The sequence below is a fragment of the Eublepharis macularius genome, chromosome 12 (genome assembly GCF_028583425.1).
Source record: "Eublepharis macularius isolate TG4126 chromosome 12, MPM_Emac_v1.0, whole genome shotgun sequence".
Lineage (NCBI taxonomy): Eukaryota > Metazoa > Chordata > Lepidosauria > Squamata > Eublepharidae > Eublepharis > Eublepharis macularius.
Window position 1 is genome coordinate 21,138,537 of NC_072801.1, and position 27,943 is coordinate 21,166,479.

A 27,943-nucleotide genomic window follows, 5' to 3' on the forward strand; every position below is an offset into this window, starting at 1 on the left:
AGGTAGGGTATCTGACATTTAAAGCTGCTCAGACACATTAGGGAAACTGGCAAGGGTTTCTCCAGAGCCATGGTGGTATATCAGAGTGACCCCAGGGGACAAGGAGAATCTCAGGCTCATTCGCTGGCCTCTCCAATGGGAAGTAGCCAAGTTTGAGGGAAAACTCTTTCTGGAAAGTTGCTACTAGAGTTGACAATACAGAGCTTGATGACTCAATGGTCTCTGGCTTAGTATCAGTGCACAGAGGTCAGTGTGGGTACAGAGACTTGATTCTGAGCAACAGCCAGTGTTTCAATCTAGATCTATAAGAGATTCCACTGCTTGCCTGTCTGTGCTATGATCCTCTAACATCTGTAGTTCATCTAGTCAGGATGCTGCAGGTCGCAAAGGACCTCATCTGGTTTTAGGCATTAGAACTCTTACTGTTTTGTTTGTTACATCCATCTCATCCCGGTTGATAAGAAGGGCGGACATGTAGTGTAACAAAACTGAATTATGTTTTCAGTCATTGTTGTCCCTGCCCCTGCCTTGTGCGGCCTTTCAAACTCGAGGGCATTTTGAAAGTGCGAAACACCAAGCTTGCTGTCAAGCAACATTTCACTGAAATCAGTTAAGACTTCAAAATTTTTTGCAACCTAGAAGTTACATTTGTTGAATGGCCAGCTAAGCGTTTGTTAAAACTTAGCTGCTCTCTCAATATGGAGTAATAAATGATTAGCATATTTTGAGGGAAGTCTGTATCAGAGATGCAGGTTAGAGATACAGAAAAGCTCTCGAGTAACCCTTAGGCAGGCCAACCATCTGGTTTTGGGGGTAGGGGTCTTTTCAAAGGAGAACACACAGACAGATTCTTGAATTTTGTGTTTCTAAGGCAGGGAGTTCCCAACATTTTTGAGTATGTAGGCAACTTTGGAATTCTGACAGTGTAGTGTCTGCAGCTACAGAATTCCACAGGAGGCAGAGCTTACCACAAAATGGCTGCCATACCTTACCTTAGTCACACAGTGAAGATCTTTGTACTGTGGTGGCAGCTAATGCCAAAGCAATGTTCTACAAATCTGCACAATCAAATCTCCAGTGGTCAATCAAGCCTTACTGAACGAAAGCGCCACCTTGCCCCTGTCCACTTTCTGAAAATACTTGGCAAGCACCAGGAAAGGTGTCAGTGGGTGCTAAAGCAACTATGGGTATCACATTGGGGTCCCCTGTCCTATGGTATTCAGCCAGCAGAACTGACTCGTAATATTCCTTCTCTCCTTTTTTCCCCACTGCTTAACATCTTTCACTAAGGATAGGGGAAAGAGCCTCCTGTCTACATCAGGGGACTTTTAAGTGTCCTATGAATAAATTTCTGTTATACATTGAAACATTACCTAATTTCACGATCTACATGGAAGTATTGTGGGCAGCTCAGAATTTTTTCTGCTTCTTGTTCCTTAATTAGAACAGCAGGAATACCAGAATTACTCTGCATAGAATGTGGAAAAGTTAGTTTCAAAAAAGGGTTATAATACATGGATAACATACACTTTTGCCAATGGTTTAGGTCTGATGACTTTTTGGCCTACTCTGTGCTGAGAGGTTTCTGATACCGAGTCAGATTTTAACATAGGTATTTCTCATCATCTGATTTTTTTTAGGTTCATTTTTCTGAAGGGCCCATCTCTGTCCCTGGAATACTTTCAATTATATTCATTCATGTATCTGTTTTTAATCCACTTTTTCTTATAATAGGAGCCTTAGAAATAGCAGTAAAATGAACATAAAATTGTAAGACTAATCAAAATTCATTAAAAATATTTCTGTTGCCACATCAGGTATCTCAGGAAAGAGAGATACTTCTGTGGTCAATCTATCATAAGTGTTTGACGTGGTAAAGTGCTTATGGTAGGCTGTTGTCTATTTGAAGAGCTTAAAATAAACAGCATCTGTAGTGACTTTTGCTTTATGCACTACTGAAAATAAGCCAGCTTTCCATGCTGTCCAATATAAAGAGCGCTGTGCAGTTTAAGAACTTCTGCTTTTACTTAAACTACTGTGTATATCATTCTGTAATTCTAGTCCTGTTGTATTGTTCACTGGCTGTCTTATGTTGTCTGTCTGCTCTGTTTTACATCCTGTAATCCTCCCAGCATCTTTGCAAGACAGGCAGACTATAAACAAATGAAACATAGAGTGGCGTGCTTTTACTTCTTGATGGGAAAAATATCTTGTAATTTTGCTGCAGTAGGCATAAACCCAGGCTTGTTTTGTCTTGCTTGAATACTCCCCTTCCTTTTCCAGATTTCAGACCCTTTGGTCACCATGGATAGTAGTGACTAGACATGGGCACGAACCACAAAAAAAACGAACCATGCGGTTTGTGGATTGTGGGCTTTCCACAAACCAGGAACCACGAACTCCCACGAACTGGGGCAAGTTCGCGAACCGGTTCATGGTTCATGGGGTTTTAATGCCCCTTTCCGGATGCTTAGCAGTGGCAGGTCCATTTAAACTACCAGCTGGCAGGTGGCAGGGGGGATTCCCCCCCCTCGCCACCTGCTGATAGTTTAAAGGGACCTGCCACTTGCAAGCGGCAGGGCCCTTTAAATGGCCCAAACCCCAGCCCCAGCTCGTGCCCACACCGCTGGCGCCAGGGTTTCTGGCACCTGCGGCCACTCTACTATACGCATGTATGCAGCGCACGCCCCCAGACTGAGTGATGATGTCATCATGGGATGACGTCATCACACAGCAAAGCCGGGGCCATTGGCCAGTGGGTGGCTGGGGCGGCACGAGGAGGCTGCCCGCACTCCGCACGCTGCACCCAGCCGGGGGCACGTGGCGGCGGCGCAGGGCTGGCCAGCTGCAGCAGCAGCAGCTGTGGGCCAGGCACGCCAGCTCCGTGACGCGCGCCTCTGCCCCCGGCACCCCCTCCAGCCCCGCGGTGCCTGCCTCACTGCCTCAGTGGTGGCGCCAGCCCTGCGTGCCCATCTCTAGTAGTAACTGATCAACCTCTCCTCCATGAATTAATCTAATCCTCCTTTAAAGACATCCATGCTTCTGGCTATCACTGCATCCTCGGTCAATAAATTCCACAATGTAATCACTTGTTGAGTGAAGAAGTATTTCCTTTGGTCTGCCCACCAACTTCATTGGATGCCCCCCATTTTCTAGTCTTTTGGGTGAGGGAGAAAAAGTTCTCTCTATCCACCTTCTCTGCTCCCTATATAATTTTATAAACTTCTATCATTTCCCCACCAGTCTCTTTTTTTCCAAACTGGCCTTTTAGACAGAAGGCTACCTTGGTAGCATCTGGGCACAAATGCAGTAGACTTGCGAGGGTGCAAATGTCATTGTCCCGTATGGCTTGAAAAAACCCTTCCTGGATATCATTACATTTGCAGTTCTCTTGGAGAAGAGATGAATGTGTCTTTCTGTCGCAGCCTCGGATCAGATTACCCATTTAAGAACAATTGCCTTGCTGAGAAATCTTAGGATGGGAGCAACGATGTGAAAGCCTGGGACTTTGCACTTATAATACTTATTCATGATGTCACACAATGGCCAGTTCTGGAATTGACCAAACGGCTGTCCGAGCAAGCACTATGGGCTGGAAAAAGGGGCGGGGCTATACCTAGTTCTCATGGGAATTTATCCAGACCTATGAGGATCCAAGCTGCCACCTTTGACAGACTCCCACAGAATTTGCTTCTCTCTGAATGTTTCATATTTGTTTTTATTATAGCTTCGCCTTTTCAACTATCTGTGTGTTCAAGGCGATCGATAATGACCAACTGTATAATAAAAGGACCCTCAATATTTGCCCAAGTCAGTAATGCCATAGTCCATGTAGCTAAGCCAAGATAGTGGAATCTGTTCAGTAAGAGTTAGGTTTAGCTCCATAACTGCCACACAGTTTATGGCCCTGGCCTCAAAAGATGGTACTGCCAAACACGTTGACACTGTACGAGCAGGAGAAACGCAGTATTTTAATTTATAAAAGAAGAGTTATATAAAGTGACTATGTATTCCCTTCTGTTTTCATAGCCCAGAAATATCTTTCTCCATGGACCTGATCACCATGTGAAAATAGGAGATTTTGGGCTGGCCTGTAAGGATATTATCCAGAAAGAGACACACCACTCGCAGAATGTGAAGATGACAGGTAATTAGCAAACAAAGGAGGATGGGTTTTTGGTTAGAAGTCAGCACTGTGGCATTTTGAATGTTGTTACTGGTAGCTACTTTTTGTGATGAAATAAATTAAATGTAACCCCTCAGTAATCTTTCAGTTGTGTTTGTTTATCTTTGCATAGGCCTGATACATACATCTGGAGTGGGTACTTGCTTATATGCATCACCTGAACAATTGCAAGGCTGTCAATATGACTTCAAGGTAACGTCACCCAAATCTTTGGAAAAAAAACTTTTTCTAATTTTGCTTCAGTAATAACTCTGTTTTGCCATATTTATGGGTTCAATCTAAAGCACCGAAAATTAGATCCAATGGATCTTTCCTATCTTCATCGAAAAGCAGTTCCTAGCAGTTGAGAGATTCTCAGGAACCATTTGGGGGGGGGGGAATGCAGGGGTCTCAAGTGGAAGAAGCGTAACAAAAATTGCCCACCCAGCTCTTGTGCAAGGGAATTTATTTACGCTGGGCTCTACGCTGGGCTTCCCATGGGCCTGATCCGGCGGTTACAGCTGGTACAGAATGCAGCAGCGCGGGTCATTGCTGGAGCACCGGTGTGGGAGCATATTACACCAGTGCTACGCCAGCTGCATTGGCTGCCAGTGGAGTACCGAATCAGGTTCAAGGTTTTGGTGTTAACCTACAAAGCCCTACGCGGACTGGGACCGACGTATCTGAGGGACCGTCTCTCACCATATGAGCCCTGGAGGACTCTCCGCTCTGGCGGAAAACATCTTTTAAGTGTCCCTGGCCCTAGGGAGGCCTGCCTGGCGTTGACCAGGGCCAGGGCCTTTTCAGTCCTGGCCCCGACCTGGTGGAATGCTCTGTCTTGCGAGACAAGGGCCCGGCAAGATTTGCTTGCATTTCGCCGGGCCTGTAAGACAGAGCTATTCCGCCAGGCATATGGCTAACGCCGGGCAGTGCACGCCCCCCCCCATGAAGGGGGGGTTAAACCATCACCCCTATGCAAACACAGAGGCATGTATGAACCACTATGCAGCATGAATTGTTATATTTAATGCTTTTAAATGTTTTTAAATGTATTATTTAATGTTTTTAAACATGTTTGTATTTGTTATCCGCCCTGAGCCTGCGAAAGCGGGGAGGGCGGAATATAAATGTAAGAAATTAAATTAAATTAATTAAATTAGAAAAGATGCAGAGGAGTTAGCCGTGTTAGTCTGCAGTAGCAAAATCAGAGTCCAGTAGCACCTTTAAGACTAACCAGCTTTATTGTAGCATAAGCTTTCGAGAATCAGTTTTCGTCAGATGCGTCTGACTCAATCTCACCCAATTCCTCACAGCCTCTATTCTACATGGCTTTTGTACATGCAGGTCCTGTGATCCCCAGAATCTTTTCTGCTGGTCAAAAGGACAACCCCCCCTTTCCTTTTTCACCAGTAGGAAAAACTGGTTGGATCAAGCCCTAGAGCTGGAAAAGTACAAAGATACACTAAAAGTGTTTTTGGCTGCAAGTATGGAGAGGATTTGTAAAAAGAAAAAAAATCCCTTGTTTTTATAACATATAGGTAGGGTGGGATAAAAATGTACTAGATAAAGTTGTGCCAACAATAAAGGAGGGATTGGATCCAATGGTTCCCTTCCAAAAAGTGAGGAATTTTCCATTGGAGGAAATTGTTTTGTTGGAGGAAGCAATCTTCTATTAAAAACGTAATGGGTTGGACACCCTGGTTTCCTTCTGCCAAGTGAGGAATTTTCTAGAATTCCCTACCCAACTCCTCTCACCATGATTTCTTGGTTATCTTATATAGTCCTCCTTTCCCCATTTCCTTTGTCTGGTATTCTTCTTCATACCAACATGGTGAAAAGTGTAAATTACATACATTCAGATCTTAAGCAATTTAGCACTGGATTTAGATTTTGGAAGCTCAACATTTATTGTTCTGTGACAGCATAAGGCCACAAATTTAAGGCCATGTATGTAGTGTGTATTAGCAGTGGAGAGACTGCACTGAAATACTAGCAAAAAATATTGCAGAACTGCCATTTATCAGAACTTCATTGGTGCAACCTTTCTACCTTCCTTTCGCCAGGCTCCAGGTCACTGTACTTTAAACTGCAGTTTAAACCAGAGTCATCCAGCTCTTAGAATGTACCACATAACCTTTCAAATAGTTGTAATTGGTTGAACTTTTGTAGTACTCTATTCCAGTGTGTGATAGCAGTCCCAACAGCCTTGACTTTGTTTTAAGCACTAATACTGAACTTTCTCATTTTGGCCTCTAGTCAGACATGTACAGTGTCGGTGTTATCCTGCTAGAACTCTTCCAGCCTTTTGGAACAGAAATGGAACGAACTGAAATTCTGATGGGTTTGAGAAAAGGTCACATTCCTCTTTCCTTCAGCGGGAAATGGCCAATACAGACCAAATACATTAAGCTGCTAACCACTGAAGTATCTTCTCAGAGACCAACTGCTGGTCAGCTCCTTGAAAGTGAGCTCTTCCACAATACAGCAAATGTAAGTTTTAGCTTGTGTCCTGGTTTATATAAAGGGCCTGTCAGACATCATGCAGTGCCCTTCCCAACAATGTCAGTTTCTGGGAGGGGACAGAGAGTCTGGCTGTCTGAATGCAGCCATAGTTGCTTGCTGTTCATTGTTGGGTTGTGAAACAATTGACTGTGTGCAGCCGAATGGGATTTTGCAGCCTTGATGTATTGTCGAAGGCTTTCACGGCCGGAGAACGCTGGTTGTTGTGGGTTTTCCGGGCTGTATTGCCGTGGTCTTGGCATTGTAGTTCCTGACGTTTCGCCAGCAGCTGTGGCTGGCATCTTCAGAGGTGTAGCACCAAAAGACAGAGATCTCTCAGTGTCACTGTGACCCTGAGAGATCTCTGTCTTTTGGTGCTACACCTCTGAAGATGCCAGCCACAGCTGCTGGCGAAACGTCAGGAACTACAATGCCAAGACCACGGCAATACAGCCCAGAAAACCCACAACAACCACCTTTGTAGCCTTGGTTTAGTTTATTTTTTAATTGGAAGTGGTTCAGTTTTTTGTAATTGTGTATCTCTGAAATGCGTTATAGCAGCCTAACAGAAATCCCAGTAGCTGCCTGAATTTTTTTTCTTTTGGGACAGGCCGGAATCCACATAGTGGCTTTTTTAAAAACTCAAAATAGACACTTATTTTTTGTACATGATGTAATGTGCAAAAAGGGTTTTGAAAATAATCGTATCTATGAATTCTGTTTTCAGGTTATTTGTAGTTTACAGCAGAAAGTGATGCAGCAAGAAGAAGAAATCAAATTACTGAAAGAGAAAGTGAAGCTACTTCTACAGGAAAGAGAGGAGAGAGATCAAATCAAGCACGCCGGTTCTCCTGTTTAGGATGGTTAAAATGTGTATAATAATTTCTATTCATATATTCTGTCAAATGTCTTATTTTTATAAAAAATATCTGTGAGAAGTATCATGTAGTGTATAGTTTTTGCCTTAATCAGAACACAGCAGGCGGTGGTATGGTACTCAATAGTGCCCCAGTCCAAACTCTGCTCTACTATCAGCAACATATTAATTTTAAAAAGACAGCCACCAAAAGCCAATTCCATTATTTTTATTGGCCTATGCCCTTTTAGACAGTGATCTGAAATTTAATTCATATGATGAGCATTATGATCCAGGCCCACACTCATAAGCTAAGCACGTGAAAATATTAAACCTGTTCCCTTTTAAAGAATGTAGATTTACTTCAGTAGTTTGAGAGCAGAGTTAAAAGGTGCCAGATTCTCACAAGACTTGAGCCATTTCTGCACATTGGCGGGGACAGCGTTGGTACTTTCCGTCTGTTGCAATGCACACCAGGCCACAACGTCCGCTACAGTCAGTTCACTTCCCACCAGCCAGGATGTCCTGCCAAGGGCAGTGTTCATGGATCGCAGAACAGCAGCCTTCTCTTTGTTGCTCCCTTCTTTCAGCTGGAAGATGGCTGTATCTACCCAGCTGTCTATCAGAGTGGCTGTAACCGCATTGTGCTTTTGGCCAAGTAAAGAGAACAAGAATCTAGCAATGTTCCCTTCTCCTTCAATGGGACACATGGTTTGAATGCTGAATTTCATCTGAGGCTTCGGTACTGAAATTATAATTGTAGCACAGCTTTAGACAAGGGCATTAATCTTATAAAGGTATACATTTACAGCCCATTCAAAACATGCTAAATCCATAGAATATAGTTCCTTAGTTACTTTAGAAGCTGTTTAGATTCATCTCCTCCTTTTAAAAAGCAGTTTGCAATAATGCAAGTGAGGAACTGCTTAGAAAGTATAGATTTGCTTATGCGTTATTTAGTAAATGCAGATTATGATGCAGATTCAAGGACAGTCATGCAGAGTTAAGAACTGCCCAAGCCTTTTATATAAAATTGTTTCATTTATGTCCAACCCTCCTATACATTTTACAAGTTTAAAAACAAAAATAAAAAAGTTTAAAAATAACAGCAACCCCCCCCCCACAAATATCTACAAACTGCCCACCACTAAAGACAACAGAGCCCCTAGAATTCAGCAGCGAAAGAGAAGCCATTTAAAAGTCATAGAAATCACAAGAGAACCTGGCACTGAAAACATCCTGCTGGAAGAAAGCTGTATTCACAATGCCAGCACATGGTGGCACCGACTGGGCCTATCAGACTAGGGAATTCCAAAGCCTGGCAGCAGCTACAGTTCATAAGACCATCTCTCATGTGCCCTTTTAAATTTGGACCATGTGGAGAAGGGACAGTCAGTTTGCCCCCCTCCTTGGGAGTAGGTTAACAAATGCCTTCAGGATCAGAGAGGCGACAATCTCATACATGTTTGGCACAGTGAACAGAGATGCTTGGCCTGGTCCTTTTAAATCCATGACTGGTAACTGGGATAACCTCATGTTGCCTTTCCCAATCCAACAAGTGCAGTATAATGGTACTGGTCTATAAGCTCTCTGAGATAGAAAGCATGGTGCTGCAGGAGTTGCATCTTCTTAGGACACTTCTGCAGGCTTATATTGATATCATCAATAGAGTCTGTGCCACCTAAATTTAGTAGTTCTAGCAGTTACAAGTAAATAATACACTACTTACCATCTTTCCAAATTAGTGTAAAGCCCAACTGGTATTCATTACGTGATTGCTTCTTTGTCTGCTCACCAAAGCATTTCAAGAGGTTTTCTGGCACACACTTCACTGACGAGTGTGTGTGAACAGCAGATAATATTTTGTAGCGCTCACACAGCAGGCTGTGGAGGACCAGCAGTGACAGTGGAGGTAGAGAGGGGTTGGCATTGATCACAATATCCTTCAAAGCACCATAGTCCTGCATTAAAAGCAACAGAAAATAAGCAAGCTGTTGAAGGGACACTCATACTCAAGCGTATGACACTGTCTAGTATTGAATCACACTCTTAATGCATCAAGGTCAGTATTATCTGCTCAGACTGGAAGCAGCTCTCCAGTGTCTCAAGTGGGGAGGTGTAATGATTTGAAGATAAGAGTGTGTGTTTCTTTAAATGCTTGGTGTGTTGGAGAAGAAGAGGTGAAAGAGGGATGAGTGAATGAGGTGATTGGTTGATGACAGAGTATGGATGGAGCTGAGAAAAGTGTGTGGAGAGAGAAACCATTAGCTATGTTGAGCTGGAACTTAACAGTCAAGCTGTCGGGAGTTAACAGTGTCTCCCAATTAGAATGCTGTGAAAGACACGGATTCTAGGGGGAAAATAAAATACTCATAGAGGGCATATTGAGGACTAAGAGTCAGATCTTGATACTGTCAGAGTATCATGGGAGAGTGAGATGAATAAGCTAACAAATCTGAGTGAAAGGAGAGAGAAGTGACTGTGACACCTGAGTCAGAAAAATAACATACCCAGTTCTATTTTCTGAAGAAAAATTATCCAACAACCTGAAACCTGTACTAATAAAGGTTTATTTTGTTTTTTGTTCACCCCAGTTATATGTGACTTCTATATACCAGTCTCATCCCCAGGGCCACATAGTCCCACGAAGGAGCCTAACGCTTGGACCCAATATTCAGGGGGAAATTAGTTAACCAAATTGGAATTGAATTCCTGGTGGCAGCATTGGCTACCCAGAGGGTGAAATAACAAGAGGGTTTAAGGCTCCAAATCTAAAGACACGATAGAAAGGGAGTCGTGACAGGAGGTCTTTCACTTGCTACCTAATACCTTTAATTAGAGATACCAGGGATCGAACCTGGGACCTTCTACATACAAAGCAGAGGCTCTACCACTGAGCCACAGCCACTCCCCAACTTTCCATATACCAAAAATACTCTTGAGGACTAAATACTTTGATAACTCTCCATACTTAAAAAATGTGCTCACACTTGCATCAAATCAAGTTCTCTAAAAGCCTGATTATAGAAACCTGTACAGTAGCAAATCACTAGCGGGAGAAATTATGTTGTTAACGCCAGGTTCCTCAAGACTTGCCTTCCCAAGTAAGGTATCCAGGTCAGCAGCGTTGACAGTTAAAGAAGGATGTTCATCTGCATGGATGATGTTCGTTGCATCAAAGTCTGCATCTGGTGTTTGAATCATCTTTGAGAGTCCATCCACAGCCGCTTTCAATTCATACAAACGTTTCAAGATCTCATCTTGGCGGGATTCAAGTGCCTGAAGTGATGGATCAACCTCATCCTAAAATGAAAGGTACAGTTCACTTAGCAGTTTTAATGTTCAGATAATATGCTCACTCAGGAACACTTCGTACTTTGCTCTGGGGGAGCAGGGTTTGGGGAAAGTACAGAGAAGCAATTGGGAGGAAAACCTAATCATGCACGAATAGTCGTGCTACCTTGGACTGGGTAGTTTAAAATCCTTGCTAATTTTGTACTCCAGATTTAGTGGAGGAACTGATGTACCCATTATCACTAGAATACAAGGTGCATGTAAAACATTTTGTTTGTTTTCACTTAGAGACATTCTTAATACTCTTGCACCAGTCCTAAGTCAGAGTTACTAGATACATACTTCTACAAAAAAAAATCAGTCTATGCTAGTTTATTGAATGGTATGAAGTCAATGAAAGGAGTCCTTGAAGACCATTTAAGATAAAACCTACTTGTTCTACACACTAGCCAGCATTCCAAAGGCTGGCACTGCAACCAAAACCAGTCACAGGGCTAACACATGATACACAAATACCATACCACAAAAAAAAATATGTGCAACTTTCTCCGCATCTATGCTTTGAGCTTACTCTCGCTCTAGTGGCACAACTGGGACTAGCTCATAAGTTTCCTAGTTACAGATATATCAAGATGGGTAGCCCTGCTAGTCTGTCTGTAGCAGTAGAAAAGAGCAAGACTCTAGTAGGACCTATAAAACTAACAAAATTTGTGGTGGGGTATGAAATGGAGAAGTGAGCTGTGACTCGCGAAAGCTCATACCCTACTACAAATTTTGTTAGTCTTATAAGTGCTACTGGACTCTTGCTCTTTTCTATTGCTGGTAACATACAGTTTCACTGTATGTAAATAATGATTGTGCAGCATATCATCTTGATCCATCTCCCAATGCCAATGACGGTCGAGTGAATATGCACTTCTAAAATCCCTCCCAGGAAACTCCAGTCTCCCATGGCTACTTTGCCATTCTTGGGGGTGGGGGGCGATTATGTAGATTGCTACACAGGATCATTCGAGCATTATGAACAACATAACTGGATTGCAATTAGGGACAAATGGTTGTGGTGGAGGCACCTGTACAAGCTGTGTAACTGAAAACAGACACTTTATGTTGCTGATATAAAATTGTGCGTATAAATATTGTATACTATTTATAATGTTTTATTTATTTTTAATATTATATTTGTTGAAAGCCGCCCTGACCTTGCTAGTGGGAAGGGCGGAGTATAAGTCGAATAAAATAAATAAATACAGAACATTCTAATCTGCAAAAAGGGGGGGGGGGCGCGGAGCATCCTACTCTCAGGACTGTTGCTTCTGTTACTGCGCATGCACAACCCAGACGGAAGTCCCTCCCACCCTCATGGGCCCAACTGCCACATACCGACCAGAAACAGCCACGCTTTCGCTTTCTTCTTTTCCTACCCGGCCCCGCGTCCCACCCACTGCCCACCCGGAGCCCCCTCATCGTGGCGCCTCACCAGGAGGCGCTGCTGACTGGCTCCTACCTGAGGCGATGAGGAGACGGTGGCGGCGGCGCTGCCGCCACCCTGGAGGTGACGGTGCACGTTGCGCACCCGGTACATGCAAGTGGGGAGGTGCTCGGCCAGCACAGCCGAGTCGGGCCCCCCTTGAAAGGGCCTCACCTTATACATGGGCATCGTGGCAAAAAAGACGCGGCAGGCGGCTCCTTCTGCCCCCCGCGGAAGGAAAGACTTTACCTGACTGGGACTGCTCGAGCCGCCTACCGCTCAACCCCATTGGACGAAGAGACTTATCTCACCCGCCCTCCGCTCGGCCCAGGGAACTGATTGGCCTCAAGTCTGAGTGACATCCCCATCCTCATTGGTTGCTGCCGGGCTCGGAGGTGGTGCCTCGTTTGAACCACGACTCCTATTGGTCTAAAATGTTAACTTTGCCGTTGACAGCTCACAGGCCGGCAAAAATAAAGAACTAAGTCCCTCGCCTCTGATTGGAGGAGATCGTTGGCCAATGACCGGGTGAGGGACTTGGAGCGCTGTGGCCTTCTGGAGGCGAGATGTGGCGCGCGCCTGCGGCCTGAGGAGAGGCGATTGTGGGGAGGGGGATTCAGGGAACGGAGGGCTCCATGGAGGCGGGAGAGACCTCGGGGTGAGCGCCTCGCGTTTTTTCGGGTGATGTTCCAAAGAAAGGCTTTTTATTGTGGAAAAGATCGGCGGGAAAGGCCAGGGTTCTAATTTGCATACTGCATTTAAAATAGATACATTTAGCAGCCAGTAGGGTGGAAACGCCCGCCTTCTTTGCTGAGCGACCCTTTTAAAAAAATTGTTTTCAGGCACATGTTAGTAAAGGGGGGCACACCCTAAAGCAATTAAACAGTTAACCTGACCAGATACTTGGCAGAGAGATTTGTGATAGGTAAGGAAATTCTGCAGGCAATCATATATTTGTTTATGTATTCATTGCCTCTACTTTTCTGCCCTCTGGGAACTCAAAGCAGTTTACAACAGCATTGCCCTCTCATTCTCCATTTTATTCTCGTAACAATTCTGTAAGGTAAGATGTGGAGAGTGCCCTCAAGTCATATCTGACTTATGGCAACCCCGGTGGGGTTTTCATGGCAAGAGACTGACAGAGGTGGTTTACCATTGCCTGCCTCTGCAACCCTGGTCTTCATTGGAGATCTCCTATCCAGTTACAAACCAAAGCCAACCTTGCTTAGCTTCTGAGATCTGATGAGATTAGGCTCACCTGGGCTATCCAGGTCAGGCTGTGATGTAGAATAGGCTGAGAGAAAGAGCAACGACAGCCCTGTGGTCTCTTACGGAGCTTCCATGGCAGTGTGAAGGTCCAAACCTGGCTCCTGAGATCCCAGTCTGACACCAGCCATCATACCATGCTGCATCCTGTAACTAGATATGTTGCTTTGATGTTTGCAATCCACAAGTAGATCATATCAAGGCAATCACAGTTTTATAAAATCAGGGAATCTTAGTTTGGAGAGGAATCATAATTGGTCAGTCAGTTTTAATTTGCTTATATTTTCAAACATATGTTAGAATGTGGCGTAGCAGTTAGTGTAATAGACTAGGATCTGGGAGACCCAAGATTGAATCTCCACTCTGCTTATTGGATGAATGAATGAATTTATTTGCAGTCAGAGACCATTACAATGGCAATACATCCTTAACAGTCAATAGAATAATTAATTCCAGCATAAAAATGTAGAAGGACATAGAAAAATACATTTAGCATTTAAAATCTTAGCAGACACATTAAAATGTGTATAGTTCTCTAGGAACAAGAGATTCTGATATTTAAAATATTGACATTAAAATAGTTAAAATCATAAAAAGAGCAGGACAGACTGTGTATGACCATACTAACTCTGCTTGTTGGGTGATCTTGAAACAGTCACACACTCTCAGTCTAAACTACATTACAGGGTTGTTATGAAGATAAAATGGAAGAAAGGAGCATTTTGTAAACTGCTTTGGGTCCCCATTGAGGAGAAAGGCAGGATATAAATGAAGTAAATAAATAAGCATGTCAACTCAGAAGTAAGTCCCATTGTGTGTAATGAGACTTACTCCTAAGCAAGTATTCATAGGATCACAGGCTTATAGTGCTTTCCTGACCTGAGCTACAATTTTTGCTATGGTTTATGCTTTGCACAGTCAAAGAGTTCCTGTGTTACATTCTCTCTGATTTTTTTTTCTGGGAATACCACTTTGCTTAATAAAAGTCTGGGCTAGAGCCTTCTGGTTGCCTTTGTGCATGAATCTGCATAAATCGTATTAAAATGTGTTTGCAACTTTTAGTTAAATGTTGATGCCAACTTGTATCTAATGCTGGTTTGGATGGTACCATTCCATTCAGGTAGCAGCAGTGTGTTCATCTGGCTCAAAGAGCTGTGTGTTGATGCAAGGGGCCGTTTTCACATGCCTGTAAACCCTCCGGAAAACCACGCAAGCATCTTCATAGTGCAATTTCCTGCCATAATCACGTTTAATGGTGCGATGATGTCAGAAATCGCATCATTAAACGGGATCATGACAGAAAATCGCACTATGAAAACGCCATTGTGTCGTGAGTTTGGCGTGATTTTCTGGAGGTTACAGGTGTGTGAAAATGGCCAGGGACTCTTCTTCCAGTGGAAGAGTTTCTTACACCAGAGGAATGTGTCACAGATGGAATGGAGAGGTAGGATCTGGCACCATGTCTCAGCTAAGTTTGTGTGTAATCTCTGAAAGGTGAATGTATTGGAGACCTAACTCTTTCTTTGTGTATTTTCATTTAAAGTGTGCACTTTGGTAAAGCGATCAAGCCAATAGACCATAAATCGGTTCACCGGATCTGTTCAGGACAGGTGGTGCTGAATTTGTGTACTGCGGTGAAAGAGCTGGTAGAAAACAGCATAGACGCTGGTGCTACCAGTGTTGGTAAGCATGCTATTGTTTTCTGACTGTGTCTGAGGATATTAATTGGCATTTTTACCTAGCTTCGTTTTTTGGATTTTTCATGGAGGGAAGAGGGAGGCCTTCAGAATTGCAAGTTTCCCAAGTGAAAAGTATTTTCTGCCTAGATCATTTTAATCTTTTAATATCTGTACATATGTTTATATGTTAGAGTGTTTTATGTGTTCTGTGTGTATGGATTGTAACGGCCTTTGGCCACAAACAATAAACCTACCTACCTACCAAATGAAAAGTAGAACAGAAGCAACTGAAAACACTCTTGACCAAGAATAAGCCAACATACGCTTTGAAAGTTAAGCATGTGTGTACACAAGAAGGGGTTGTTATGAGATCTAATCTATAGGCAAAGATACTGCGCTGCTTTGTCATTTTCTTTTATGTGAAAGCTCTTTGATTTATTAAATATTCTTCTGTAATTTGCAGAAGTGAAGCTTAAAGAATATGGGACAGAACTTATTGAAGTTTCTGATAATGGCTGCGGTGTAGCAGAAGAAAACTTTGCAGGCTTGAGTATGTTGAACTTGCTTTCTGCATGCAAAATCTGTCAGAGATTGGACTGTGCATTCATATGACAATTACTAACCTTCAGCACTGATTGCTGTTGGCTTGCTGTTACCTCCTTAATGTTATGTTGGTATTGTTTGTTTTAAAGTTGTAATCTCCCTTGGTTGCTGTTTGGTTGCATTGTAGAAATCTTCTATGTAAATAAAATTCCTTGCAAGAGCTTTCAACTTGCTTTTATTTAAAACATTTGTATGTCACCTTTCCACTCAAAGCAGGGTCCCCCAAGACTGTGAACATTCAGACATTATCAAACAATTTCAAACAACATTTTAAAACAACTTAAATTTAAAACAGCATTTAAAATTGTATTTAAGCAATTACATAAATACAGCCATACAAATACACAATGCAAACATGTTTTTGTGAATTTTAGGATGGGGATGCCTATAGTGGCAAGTGAGCGGTGCTTGGCTGGGAGATGGCAGACATGCTGAATATTCAGTACCTTCAAAATACTGACTTGCATGTTAGAAATTGCTCATATAGCAACAAAATCCTAAATAATCTTAAAGAAGGATTTCCAGGCAGCTTTCAAAGAGAAACAAATGAAGCAATGATGACTTATTGAACTGTTGTTGATTATTTTTCTTCTAGGTAATCTTTTATAACGTATCTTCCACTGTTATAATTTGAAATACTCTCATTTCATTTTCTAATTCTAAATAATATTTTTTTTAGCTTTAAAGCATTACACTTCCAAAATACAAGACTTCTCTGATCTCGAACATGTTGAAACATTTGGCTTTCGAGGTGAAGCTCTCAGCTCGCTGTGTGCATTAAGGTATGTGTTGATGTTTTTCTTTTGGCAAGGTTGTTTTGTGTCATGGTAACTTTTACTGAGGGAAGTCACTTCCTTATGCTTTGAGTGAAACAGTTCTCAGTTGAAGATGGTCATTCTATGGACAGCTGTGCAAATACAATGTACAGGTTTTTGTTGATTATTTGTAACCTGCCTTTCTCCAAAATGTGGACCCAAAGCTGGTTACATCATTCTCTCCTCAGTTTTATCCTCACAACAACCCTGTGAGGTAGGTTAGGCTGAGAGAGTGTGACTGGCTGAAGGTCACCCAGCAAACTTCTGTGATAGAGTGGGGATTTGAACCAGGGTCTCCCAGGTTTTAGTCCAATACTTCAGCTACGACACCGTGCTTCAATTGAGGAAGAATATTGAACCTTACATTTTAAATATTTTAAATAAGTTGTTAGCCAGATGAAATGCAGATGGTACTGGATACTGGTATCATAGAAGAAATGAGAGGAAAAAACTGTTTGCTTTTATTCATGAATAACAAATGCTTATTTTATTTTTCCACTCACCCCCGCCCCCCAGCAATGTTTCTATTTTGACTTGTCACAAGTCTGCAAAGGTTGGAACGCGTCTTGTGTTTGATAACAGTGGGAAGATCATCTCACAGACCCCTTACCCTCGACAGCAGGGGACAAGTGTCAGCGTGCAGCAGTTGTTTTATACCCTGCCAGTACGGCATAAGGAATTTCAGCGCAACATTAAAAAGGTGTGGATTACAAAATTGTAACAAGAGGGGTCTGTAGACCTGGATAAGATCTGTCTGTTACGGAACCTGGTCTTACTGGTGCCTTGGGCATCCTTTGACTTTCCAGTGGAACATGCAGCATTCCTTACTCTGTGTTCTGGAGTGTTTTAAAAGACTATGAAAGCATGATCTGGCCAAAGGATAAGCTCATTTGAGACCCATGATTTTCAGCAGGAGACTTAAGCATATGCACCCTTCCCTGGAAATCAGTAGAACTTCTGAACGTATTTAATTTGGCCTGGATTGTTGCCTGCATTATGTGCTTTTATTAACACGTGGGATGCTAGCATTAAATCAGGATATTTGTCAGTGTTTAAGAAGATCCTAAAGTAAATCCTTATGTCCGCTGACATATTTTTATATATGTTCAGTATTGATATACATGATGTAACCATTTCTAATCTTAAGAGGATCGTTGTTGAGAATTTGCAAGAACTGGCTGTAAGTGGATTGCTGCAACATGACTGATGCTTTTCACTTTAACCCTTCATTACAACATTGTGTTATTAACCCCATATTGCAGGAAGTAGGACTGAGACTGGGGGGCATAATAGCGTGCCTAATGCTCCCTGATGAATTCAAGACTGGAGGCTTCATAATCCACTGCTCAGCCTTTACACCAATACAGAATGCTAGCTTATTCCATTGTGTTCTGCATGTGAAGTGTTCTGTGTGATCAGGTTGTCTGGTAAACTATAAAGGCAAAGGTGCTTCAGCATGAGTGGACCTGGCAGTCAGTACAAAAAAGGTTTCTCCCTTTTTCATGACTGTTATGTAGGTATTTATTAGAAAATAATACTTGTTCTTTTTGTTTTTATCAGGAGTATGCAAAAATGGTTCAAGTGTTGCAAGCGTACTGTATCATTTCGACTGATGTTCGCATTAACTGCACCAATCAGGTTGGCCAAGGCAAAAAACAGCCTGTGTTAGGCACCAGAGGGAGTCCTTCCTTAAAGGAAAACATTGGCGCAGTATTTGGACAAAAACAGGTATTGTTCGTTGTAAAGACAAGTTTAAGGATTAGAGGGAAATTGTCACAACATGTAAGATGTCATTGAACACAGTGGCTCTACAGATATTTTGGATATTTTGCATGCTATCACTTTTGCTTACATATGCATATGCTGTCAAGTTGCAACCAACTTATGGTGACCCAAACAAGGGACTTTCAAGGTAAGTGAGAAGCAGAGGTGGTTTGCCGGTAATGATACGGCTTTGTTGGCCATAGCCTTAAGCCTAACCACACTGATTCAGGAAAAAACGAACAAACTACAAGGCCTGCTCTAATTATAGAAGTTTTTTAGCTTTAGTTTTAATTTTATCTTCTCTAGCAATGGAGTTAGCCTTTCTGTCTTCGCTTAAAAGGAATTTGAGGACTAAATGAGCCAAAGTATCTGTCTTCCCTGTATAACAAAAGCACCAGCATTCTGAAAAAGGAGTTCTGGCAAATCAACCCTTTAATTCAGGCAGTGTTACGGCATTTAATGGAGCAGCCAAAAAAAATTTAAAATATCAAGGGAGTGTGGTTGCCATTGCCTTCCTCTGCAGTCTTCTTTGGTGATTCCCCATCCAAATCCTGATGTTGCTTAGTTTTTGAGATTTGATGAGATTGAGCTGTACCATGCCATCTTCTGTCACTCTTGAATATCATGTTAAAAATAATTGCCCAAACACCTGAACTATGTAAAGGGTAATTCATTCCGTTTTTTGTAGTGAGTCACTTTAGAAGTGAATTCTCTGTTTGCCAACAACTGCGTATCAAGGAAGGAAGGTATACCTCTTGGATTCCAAAAACTAAATTCTCTGCCAAGTAAACTATGATGCTATGATAAGAATTAAATGTCTACAGATCATAAAATGCTGAATTAATTATATGCTGCAACATTTAACCAAATTTATTAGTTAGATTAATACATTTTAAAATCTTTTGAGAAATTAAATAGGTGCCTGAGGTTAATCAAACAACAGATCTGTTAAAAGAGCTAGAGTGGGCCCCAGTGGTTGTTTCTTTAAGCCAAAAGACACATTCAAAGTTCGTCCTAGAACTTCAACATCATATATTTTGGGGGCATGTAAAGGACAATAGATAAAAATGGTGTAAGAGGGGAGTGAAGGAGAAGAATTAGAAACACAAAAATTAGTAAACTTTTTTTGTGTTCTAGCCATGGTTGTTGTTTTTTTCCAGCTGCAAAGCTTGATACCTTTTGTTCAGTTGCCTGCCAGTGATGCTATCTGTGAAGAATATGGCTTAACTTCTGATATGCCAGCCAATCTTTATATGTAAGTTACTATACTATTCCCTGTAACTTAACAGCCTACAAGCCATATATCAAGAGTTTGTGAGTGATTTATAACTGCATAGATAAATATGGCTAAATCACATGTGCACTTTTGTATCTTACTCGCCAGTAAGATCTTTAGTTTCTGCTGTTCTGAAATGTCTGTAGCCAGTCAGTCCAGGGAGTAATATATTGGTTACAAAGTAAAATATAACAGCAACTAAAAAGGATATGGGTGGCTGAGTCAACTTGATCTTTACAATAAGTGCAGTAGCGTTTTTCAGAGGGGATTCTACTAAAACGGCTCTTCAGCTCAGCAGAAGGTAACGCATTACATCTGAATAACAGGAAAGAGCAACGATACTTTGGAACTGTTAGATAAAAGGGGGATTTAGACAGCTCAAACACTTTTGGATAATTGCAAGTAAATAGGAGGACATTTCTGATCTGTTTAAGTTTTAACGAAGTCCAATCTTTTTTAAGTAATACATTTCATGCAGTTAACAGGATTTTTTCAGTGAGCCCCTGAAATTCAAGTTCAATTCCAGATTTGCGAAGTATATGGCTTAACTTCTTTTGATACGCCAGCCAATCTTTATTTGTAGGTTGGTTGTTGTAAGGCGTCTATAGCTGAATAGGTTTCTGATGTTTTAGCAGTGCAGTCCTAAGCAGAGTTACATCCTTCTAAGCCTATGGATTTATGAGAATGTAATTTTAAAAATCCAAGCCTTATGGTTTATTGATCTCCTTTATACATTTGCATCCGGATTTCATTCAGAGGATTCAAAGATAGCACAGAAAGATTGCATATTTTGCAGTATTCATCTGTATTTTAGGAAAAAGTGGATCAAGAGAATAAGTGTTGCAACCTGTATTCTTTGCTTACCTTTAAAGTTAAGGAACCACGGACAGTTATTCAATTGATAAGGAAGAACCGCTGCAGTAAAGTTTGAAACTTCCTGTTTTAGTCCTTTGAGTGTGCGTGTGTATGAGTTTGTTCCTCCCTGGGAGCTTTCTTGTTAACATACCAACTTTAAACAGTATCACAGGCTTCATTTCCCGTTGTGATCATGGCATTGGGAGAAGTACGACAGACAGACAGTTCTTCTTTATTAACCAGAGGCCGTGTGACCCAATGAAAGTAAGATTTTTTTGTATTAACTTCATTACTACTTAAACGTTAAACTAATGTAAGTTTTCCTCCCATGCTCAACAATCTGTATGTTTTCTTGCCTTTCTTGTGGTTCCTTAGAAGAGTTAGTACAGGGAAATAATTTTTTTACCAAGGCTGAACTGTTAAAGACAACACACAGAAGTCTGTCTATGGTACCTTTTTTTCTTTTCTGGGCAGGTTTCCAAAGTTGTGAATGAAGTGTACCACATGTACAACAGACACCAGTATCCCTTTATTGTTCTTAACATATGTGCAGATTCTGGTGAGTCACCCACATTTCTCTGGGGAAAATCTTGCACAAGTCCATATGTTACATATATGCTGTGGGAATAGCATTTCTGGATTGACACGGATTCTAACCACCTTAATTGAATCTTAATTATTCCAGTAGCTCTTACTTCCAAGTAAATATGTGTTTTGTTCTTTGCTTGACCTTGTAATGTGAACTGGTGCACTTTCTGTCTCTTCAAAGTGTTAATCCTAAAACTAACGATGTTGATAGGAAAATTTAAAAATCCAGACTTTGATTTCTGTACCAAGTTAAAATAGTCTTGCAGACAGAATATAATGCAAAACTTCTTGTCTGTTTCTTTCTTCTACTTTTTCCTGTTAACAGTTTAGCAATGCTACAGTCGCAACACTCAAAGCCAGTATTCAGAATTGATGGGGTGGCAGCGAATAAAGCAACCTCACAACTGACTTGGTGTATTCTCAGTGCCAGTTTAAGCCGAGTTATACCGTTTTAAGTCCATTAAAGTGATTGGGTTTAGCAGAGAAAAACTGCTTAGGATTGTGCTGTCTGTTATGAAATATTGTGTACGGATTAGAAGAAAAGAAAGCTGAATCCTCCTAAAAATTATGTTTATGTTTTAGGAAGTGTTGACATCAATGTGACACCTGACAAAAGGAAAATATTGCTGCAAGAAGAAAAACTTCTGTTGGCAGTTCTAAAAACTTCTTTGATGGGAATGTTTGGTAGTGATGTTAACAAGCTCGTCGTCAATCAGAGACTGCCAGATGCCCAAGGTAGGAAGGAATGGCAGAAGAAACTGAAACAATCTTATTTCTTATTAATATTTAAACTGTTAAAAATGGCTAACTAATCAGTTAGTTGAAGTACACTAGCTTTAATTGTTTCTCCATTGGCCTGTTAGATGAGCAGAAACACAGTTAAATGTGAATAACTGCTTGTGTGTTTAAGATGCCACTGACAAGCTGTCAGATTTTTTTAAAAAAAATTATTTTGCAGATGAAGGGCTGCACCTTCAGTGATCCAGTGTGGTAGAGTGGTAATTTAGTACTTCTTATCTTGACCTTTCTTCAAGGAGTTCAGAGTAGTATTCTTTGATCTCCTGTCCTCCATATTACCTTCACAACAACCCTGTGAGGGAGGGTTAGGCTGAGCAAGAGAGACTGACTGACTGACCCAAGGGCACCCAGTAGGGGCTTCATGGCAAAGAGGGATTTGAACTTTGTGTGACATTGGGTCAGTTTCCATCTTTCAGCCTAACCTATTTTATAGCGGTATAAGGGTGGCGGCAAACTGTGTATGCTGCCCTGAGCTCTTTGAAGGACAGGTTATATAAACATTCAGAGCTACATTTTCACAGCTTGGGGTTTTTGTTTTTGCAAATGAAGGATCTGAATATTTTTCAATATCTTGATTTATGCTTGTAAGTTAATTTTAAATGATACCTGGAAACTGTTCTTTCCTTATACTTACTTAGGAAACTTTAAACCGGTGCCTCAAGATGAGACAGAAGTGCCTTGTTTGGAAATGAGCAGTCCCTCATCTCCAAATCCCAAAACAGCAATGATTGTAGCCAAGCTTAGAAAGTCCTTTTCTCTCCATCAAGAGACAGAGACCAGAGTGCAGAGTCTTGAAAATATCAAGCAGAGGCACGGCTCTCCTGGGCAGAGAGAACTGATGCTTTTTAGAGCTTCAGGTTCTCTGAATGAAACTGGCTCTGGAAAGAAATCTACAGATGGAACTGAAATGGATTCAAGCAAGTCCCTGCTTCCTCACAAAAATGTCAGGCAGGTAGCAGAAGAAACAGACTCTGGATGCAGCAGCACCTGTACAGAATCCGATACGGGTTTACGTACTCCAGAGCTTGGTAGCTGTTTCAGTGATGAAAGTTCCCCTGGAGAAGAAACTCAGGTTTCCAAAGAAGAAGTTCAAATAGCAGGTCTTGAAACGAGTGGACAAATACAGATGGCCGCATGTGATTTGAACCAAAGTAAAGAGAGTGAATTAGGCCCAGAGGTCAGTTGTTCTTCTCCAGATGTAAAACGTCGGAAGACTGCTGTGCCTCTCTCACACATAGGAAGTTCATCAGAGAGGAAGGATAGTCAGAGCTGGGCCACTTTGTCACAGTACGATGTACCTTTGGAAGTTGACAAGAAAATCACAATGCTAGAGTTTTCTATGAGCCTGTTGACAGATAGAGTAAAGAAGCTAATCCAGCGACAACAAAAGAAGGTGGAAGCCCAGAATTACAGAAAATTTAGGGCAAAAATTAACCCTGGAGAAAATAGATCAGCAGAAGATGAATTACGGAAAGAAATAAGGTATTTCAGTACTTCTGTTAGCTAAATAACTCAATGATTTTGAACCACTGTGACTAAGGACATGTGCAGTAAACTATTGGAAGAGAATCCATGATGTATTGGCAACACATGGAATTTAATTTAACAGATGCTGCTCATAGTCCTAGCGTTCTAATTCTGTTCTCTTCTTAATACCTCTTAGCGTGCATCTGTGTATGTCTTGGCTGTCCATGTCCTCTGTAGCATCACAGCAGCTTAGTCAATGGCTATGAAAAGGGTTTTGTCCTCTCTGCATGCCAAAGGGTCATTGTCCCATCCAAATAGCAGTCCACAGTTGCGAGCATGCTAGAGGAATCAGCAGGTAAAAAAATGAGTTGTCAGCCAGGAAGTCCATGGTTCAAATCTTGCCTCTGCCATTAACTTGCTAAAGCAATTTTAGGCATGCCAATGTGTGCCTGAATCAGCCCTTCACTCTGAAGTGTTTGAAAAGCACATTTATAAAAACGTGTGTTCCCTTTCCAATCCTTTTTCGTCCTGAAGATCATTATAAAATAAAATTGTTCTGAAATATTTCCTACTAAGCAGAACTCTTGCCTAATATGCATGCTTTATAACCTGCTAATTTTAAAAATTTTGTGCGCAGTAAAGAAATGTTTGCCAAAATGGACATCGTTGGCCAGTTCAATTTAGGATTCATAATAGCCAGATTGAACTCTGATCTCTTCATCGTTGACCAGCATGCTTCAGATGAGAAGTACAACTTCGAGATGTTACAGCAGCATACTGTTTTACAGGGGCAGAAACTGATTGTGTAAGTGTCTTCTGGATGGATAAAGAGTTTTAGTTGAGAAAGAGACCAATATAGTTAGGGGACCTCTAGGAATAGATAGAGACCCCAAAGAATAAGGGGAATCTGGAGCAACAAGCGGGAATGGGTGGAAATTACCAGTTTAGTTGGGGATTCAACCCATAATTGTCACTAAGCTGTATGTAGACAACAAGGAATTTGTTAGGAAATCTTTCACCCTGAAGTGCATTACAGATTTCCAGTTGATCCTTCTGGGGTGGATGAATGTGTCGAGATGTGTCTAAAGACAAGAAGCGGACTTGGTCAAGCCCATTTAAGGCAACCTTTCCATTGTTATACAGTGAAGATTTGGCAATATATACATAGTTTCCTTTCCTGCTTTTTCAGACCACAGGATCTTAATTTAACTGCTCTCAATGAAAGTGTGTTGATAGAAAATCAGGAGATTTTCAGAAAAAATGGATTTGATTTTGTCATTGATGAAGGAGGTATGTCTTTGCCCAGCTGTTTTCAGGTTGAACAGGAGGCAAATTTGATACGCGAGCGACAGTGCATAGAATTACAGAGGAGTGTTATTTAGATGTTGGCACCTATTTAATTTTCAGTATCAGTTTTATTTAGATTTCTCTATCAATATAATCCTAGGGAGTACTCTTAGATCCTCCCTTCCAAATTTCTATTTCCCCCTAAAACCAAACAATAAAATCTTTTCCTGTTTAGGTAGCTTTGATACTTTTGCATTTCTAACAATTTTTAAAATTGTCACTGAGACCAGTATTCAAGGAGCCAGTATTTGCAATGTGGTTCTGCTTTTCCCCAAATTATTGACAGGTGGTTATAAAACACCATACTAATGCATTGGTTAGCCTCATTGTTTTAAAAAAATATATTATAAAAGGCTGCTAGCATTCCAGTGTCCAGAGTCAAATGCCTAGGCAAGGACTGAATTTATAAGTTAATTTGCTCTTGCAAATATATCTTTGGGAACAATAAAAAGTATCATTTAAAAAACAATCATTAACATCAAGGTAAAAACTATAGATTATATCTGAGATACTCTTTTAAAAAATCCCTCTCAACCAGTCTCTGCATACATCTCTTTGTGACTGTATAGGTAGGTGTACACTCAGTATGCACAAGATTCTCTTTTTGTTGTGTTAAATGTGTAAAATCCTAGATGTAAATTTTAAAATTCAGGCTTTAGCTTACAAGTTGGAATTGTTTTGCATTAACATATAACCAACACATAACATTTCATACGTTTCTGTATTCAACATGCTCTTGCTTTTAATAAATCAGCTATTGAAACAATCCTTTTTAAATCTGCCCAGCACCTGTAACCAAAAGAGTTAAGCTTGTTTCATTACCAACAAGCAAAAACTGGACTTTTGGCCCACAAGATATAGAGGAGCTGATCTTCATGTTGAGTGATTGCCCTGGGGTAATGTGCAGGCCTTCCCGAGTGAGGCAGATGTTTGCTTCTCGAGCATGTAGGAAGTCGGTAAGTATTGCAGTAATGCCAAACTATACTGTGTCTTCTGTGACCCTGTTCTGTATTTGCAAATAACTCACAGTCGTTTGCCATGTACATAATGCACAGAATAAGTTCAGTTAGGGAGGAACACGCATGCAAAATTTCCTTCATTTCCAAAGTGAACAACCAGAGTCCTTTGGGACAAATCTGCAGCCCCCCTGAGTGATGTAGATTCTGCAGTTAGAAAAAAAGAGGCACTGAGAAGTAAAACTGGCACTGTAATCCTGAGGAAAGTTGCACTTAAGTGGAATTAGAAAAGCATAATACTGCTTAGGATAGCAGATTAAGGAGCTGGCCTACCATTTCTTACCCCTTCCCAAAATGACCCTTCAGAAGATCATGTGGCTGACCAGGGCTTCATTGAATTCGTTCTCACTGAGGTATAATTCTGTTTCAGCTGGACTGCTTTAGACTGGAAATGGGGGGAAGGCTTGTCCAAGAGAATGCTCATCCATACAAATAAAAAGAAAACATAATAAACTAGTTGTCAGGTAGCAAGGTTGCGGCTTAGCCTTCTGCCTGGTTTTATAACAACATGATATCTTTTTGTAGGGAGCTGTGTAAGCATTCATCTCCAGGCTGAAAGTGTTACCGTCCAGACACTAATCAACCCTAGGCACAGAGTACAGGAGCATAAGAAGGAGGGAGTAATCATAAAGATTAAGGAAGTAGAAGATTAATGTACAAACAACAAAATGAAAGGGAATGATAACAGAAACTTTTGTGTTGTTGGTTTTCCCCTTCCCCAGGTCATGATTGGAACAGCACTTAATGTAAAGGAGATGAAGAAACTGGTCACCCACATGGGTGAGATTGATCATCCCTGGAACTGTCCGCATGGAAGGCCAACGATAAGGCATATAGCCAACCTAGATCTGGTTTCACAAGAATAGCAAGCACTTACCCACAATTTAAATATATATATATATATATATATATATATATATATATATATATATATATATATATATTGTGACTTCTTTTAAAATTCCAGTTGATCATGAACATTTCCCCAAAGCTAAAGCTTAAGCCGCCATTTTGTGTAGCTTAAAAACAAAAAAGCTTTATTATAAAGGCAGCTGAATTTTCACCTTGGCTACCTTAGTCCATACAGAGGTATAGGAAAAAGATGAATGTTCGGTCCCCTTAAATTCTCTGCAATGCGCTGTCACAGCTCCAGGATCTTCAGATCTATGTCTGTGTTGCAACATGACCCCAACCTGGATCAAAGTCTCATCCCCTTCATCAGTGTAAAATAACTTTTATTAAAGTTCCTCTGCTGCTCTTTATTGGTTTGGGGGCGGGGGGCAGAATGGCCAGAAGATCTAGCACTATCCATTTGCTAGTTCCAGGGCCAGCTCAAGCTATATCACAGCATTCTGTGAAAATTTAATTTTGCTACCCTCACACTGCATCTTGTTGAGGAGCTATGTACCTGACGAGTCCACTTTCCCTTTTTGACATGTGTGAATGCCATGAGAAGAACGTCTAAAAAAGGTGGGTGAAGTGTGCGATGTCCAGACTTGTCCCATGATTCTGGGCAGAGGAAGGCCATTAGACTCCCTTTTTGAAAGCTTTCCAGTGTCATCCTCTTGAATTTTGACCACCCAGCCTGTTGAGCAGGCCTGGCTGTTCAGGACGGATCTGTTTGCCATCCGGACTGGAGTAGGTTTGGTGCAGAAGATAACAAGATGTAAGTGATTTTTCCTGTCAAATCATCTGTATTGGAAATAACTGTAAATTCATCCTCACGTGGATAAACTTGTGTATGTGTTTACTTTTTTTTTAAATTATGAATAAATTTTTTACATGAACGGTCTTTGAGTTCTTGTTGAATGGTTTCTTCACATAAAATTATTGTGTGTCTTTAGTGACCTGCTGCTTCCGTACTGAAAACACTTAAAACCAAAGGCTGGTGCCACTGAACATAGGCAGTGCCTTTTCCCTCAGCTACAACTTGCCTTTGCCCACAGAGAACAAGAAGTCTTGTGGCCCTTTGATGACTAACAAATTTATTATGTCATAAGTTTGTATGGACCCATTTCGTTAGCTACATTGAAGGAATCTCAGTATATGAAATACAAACATAGGCTTTTAGAAGGGGGAGTCGTGGAATTAAAAGGGCATGCAATGAAAGAGGTGTAGTGTGTATGTGGCATTTCTGTGCAAAATTAGAGTGCAAGCTTAGTGATTCCAGAGAGGCAGCTGTGT

General features: G+C 41.3%; 3 protein-coding genes and 1 non-coding gene across 8 annotated transcripts in view; 2 read left to right on the forward strand and 2 right to left on the reverse strand.

The window, feature by feature from the left end:
- Positions 1–7,641, forward strand: part of EIF2AK1 (eukaryotic translation initiation factor 2 alpha kinase 1) — a 32,948-nt gene extending 25,307 nt beyond the window's left edge. For all 4 annotated transcript variants that reach the window (XM_054992836.1, XM_054992838.1, XM_054992839.1 and 1 more), the window contains 4 exons: positions 4,030–4,147; positions 4,299–4,378; positions 6,422–6,655; positions 7,392–7,641. In XM_054992836.1, coding sequence (XP_054848811.1) covers positions 4,030–4,147; positions 4,299–4,378; positions 6,422–6,655; positions 7,392–7,523 — 564 coding nt within the window. In that variant the 3' untranslated portion in view covers positions 7,524–7,641. The remainder of the gene's footprint in view (positions 1–4,029; positions 4,148–4,298; positions 4,379–6,421; positions 6,656–7,391) is intronic.
- Positions 7,642–7,734: 93 nt separating this feature from the next.
- AIMP2 (aminoacyl tRNA synthetase complex interacting multifunctional protein 2) lies at positions 7,735–12,563 on the reverse strand. Of its 2 annotated transcripts, none has more exons than XM_054992841.1 (4): positions 12,460–12,563; positions 10,617–10,823; positions 9,250–9,481; positions 7,735–8,265 (listed from the first exon to the last, which is right to left on the reverse strand). In XM_054992841.1, exons 1-4 carry the CDS (start codon positions 12,472–12,474, stop codon positions 7,880–7,882), a joined length of 840 nt encoding a protein of 279 aa, XP_054848816.1. In that variant the 5' UTR covers positions 12,475–12,563; the 3' UTR covers positions 7,735–7,879. The 2 variants fall into 2 exon arrangements, with proteins under 2 accessions (XP_054848816.1, XP_054848815.1); XM_054992840.1 differs by having other exon boundaries at positions 12,322–12,563.
- Positions 10,357–10,429, reverse strand: TRNAT-UGU (transfer RNA threonine (anticodon UGU)). Its single transcript has one exon. It is a non-coding gene; the product is annotated as a tRNA-Thr (tRNA).
- Positions 12,564–12,857: 294 nt separating the features above from the next.
- On the forward strand, positions 12,858–27,544 carry PMS2 (PMS1 homolog 2, mismatch repair system component). Its single transcript, XM_054994826.1, has 16 exons — positions 12,858–12,943; positions 15,095–15,234; positions 15,694–15,780; positions 16,513–16,615; positions 17,165–17,348; positions 18,209–18,376; positions 19,573–19,667; positions 20,708–20,807; positions 21,018–21,102; positions 21,714–21,866; positions 22,568–23,411; positions 24,034–24,201; positions 24,586–24,686; positions 25,530–25,699; positions 26,482–26,647; positions 26,692–27,544. Exons 1-15 carry the CDS (start codon positions 12,921–12,923, stop codon positions 26,623–26,625), a joined length of 2,565 nt encoding a protein of 854 aa, XP_054850801.1. The 5' UTR covers positions 12,858–12,920; the 3' UTR covers positions 26,626–26,647; positions 26,692–27,544.
- The last annotated feature ends 399 nt before the right edge of the window (positions 27,545–27,943 follow it).

Coding starts and splice junctions, on each gene's coding strand:
- PMS2 (XM_054994826.1), top strand. CDS start 12,921: ATGGAGGCGGGAGAGACCTCGGG. Junction 19,668..20,707: donor ATGCCAGCCAATCTTTATAT/GTAAGTTACTAT, acceptor AACTTTAAACAG/TATCACAGGCTTCATTTCCC. Junction 23,412..24,033: donor GAATTACGGAAAGAAATAAG/GTATTTCAGTAC, acceptor TTTTGTGCGCAG/TAAAGAAATGTTTGCCAAAA.
- AIMP2 (XM_054992840.1), bottom strand. CDS start 12,474: ATGCCCATGTATAAGGTGAGGCCCTTTCAAGGGGGGCCCGACTCGGCT. Junction 10,824..12,321: donor CCGTCTCCTCATCGCCTCAG/GTAGGAGCCAGT, acceptor CTTTCATTTTAG/GATGAGGTTGATCCATCACT. Junction 9,482..10,616: donor TGGATACCTTACTTGGGAAG/GCAAGTCTTGAG, acceptor CTTTTAATGCAG/GACTATGGTGCTTTGAAGGA.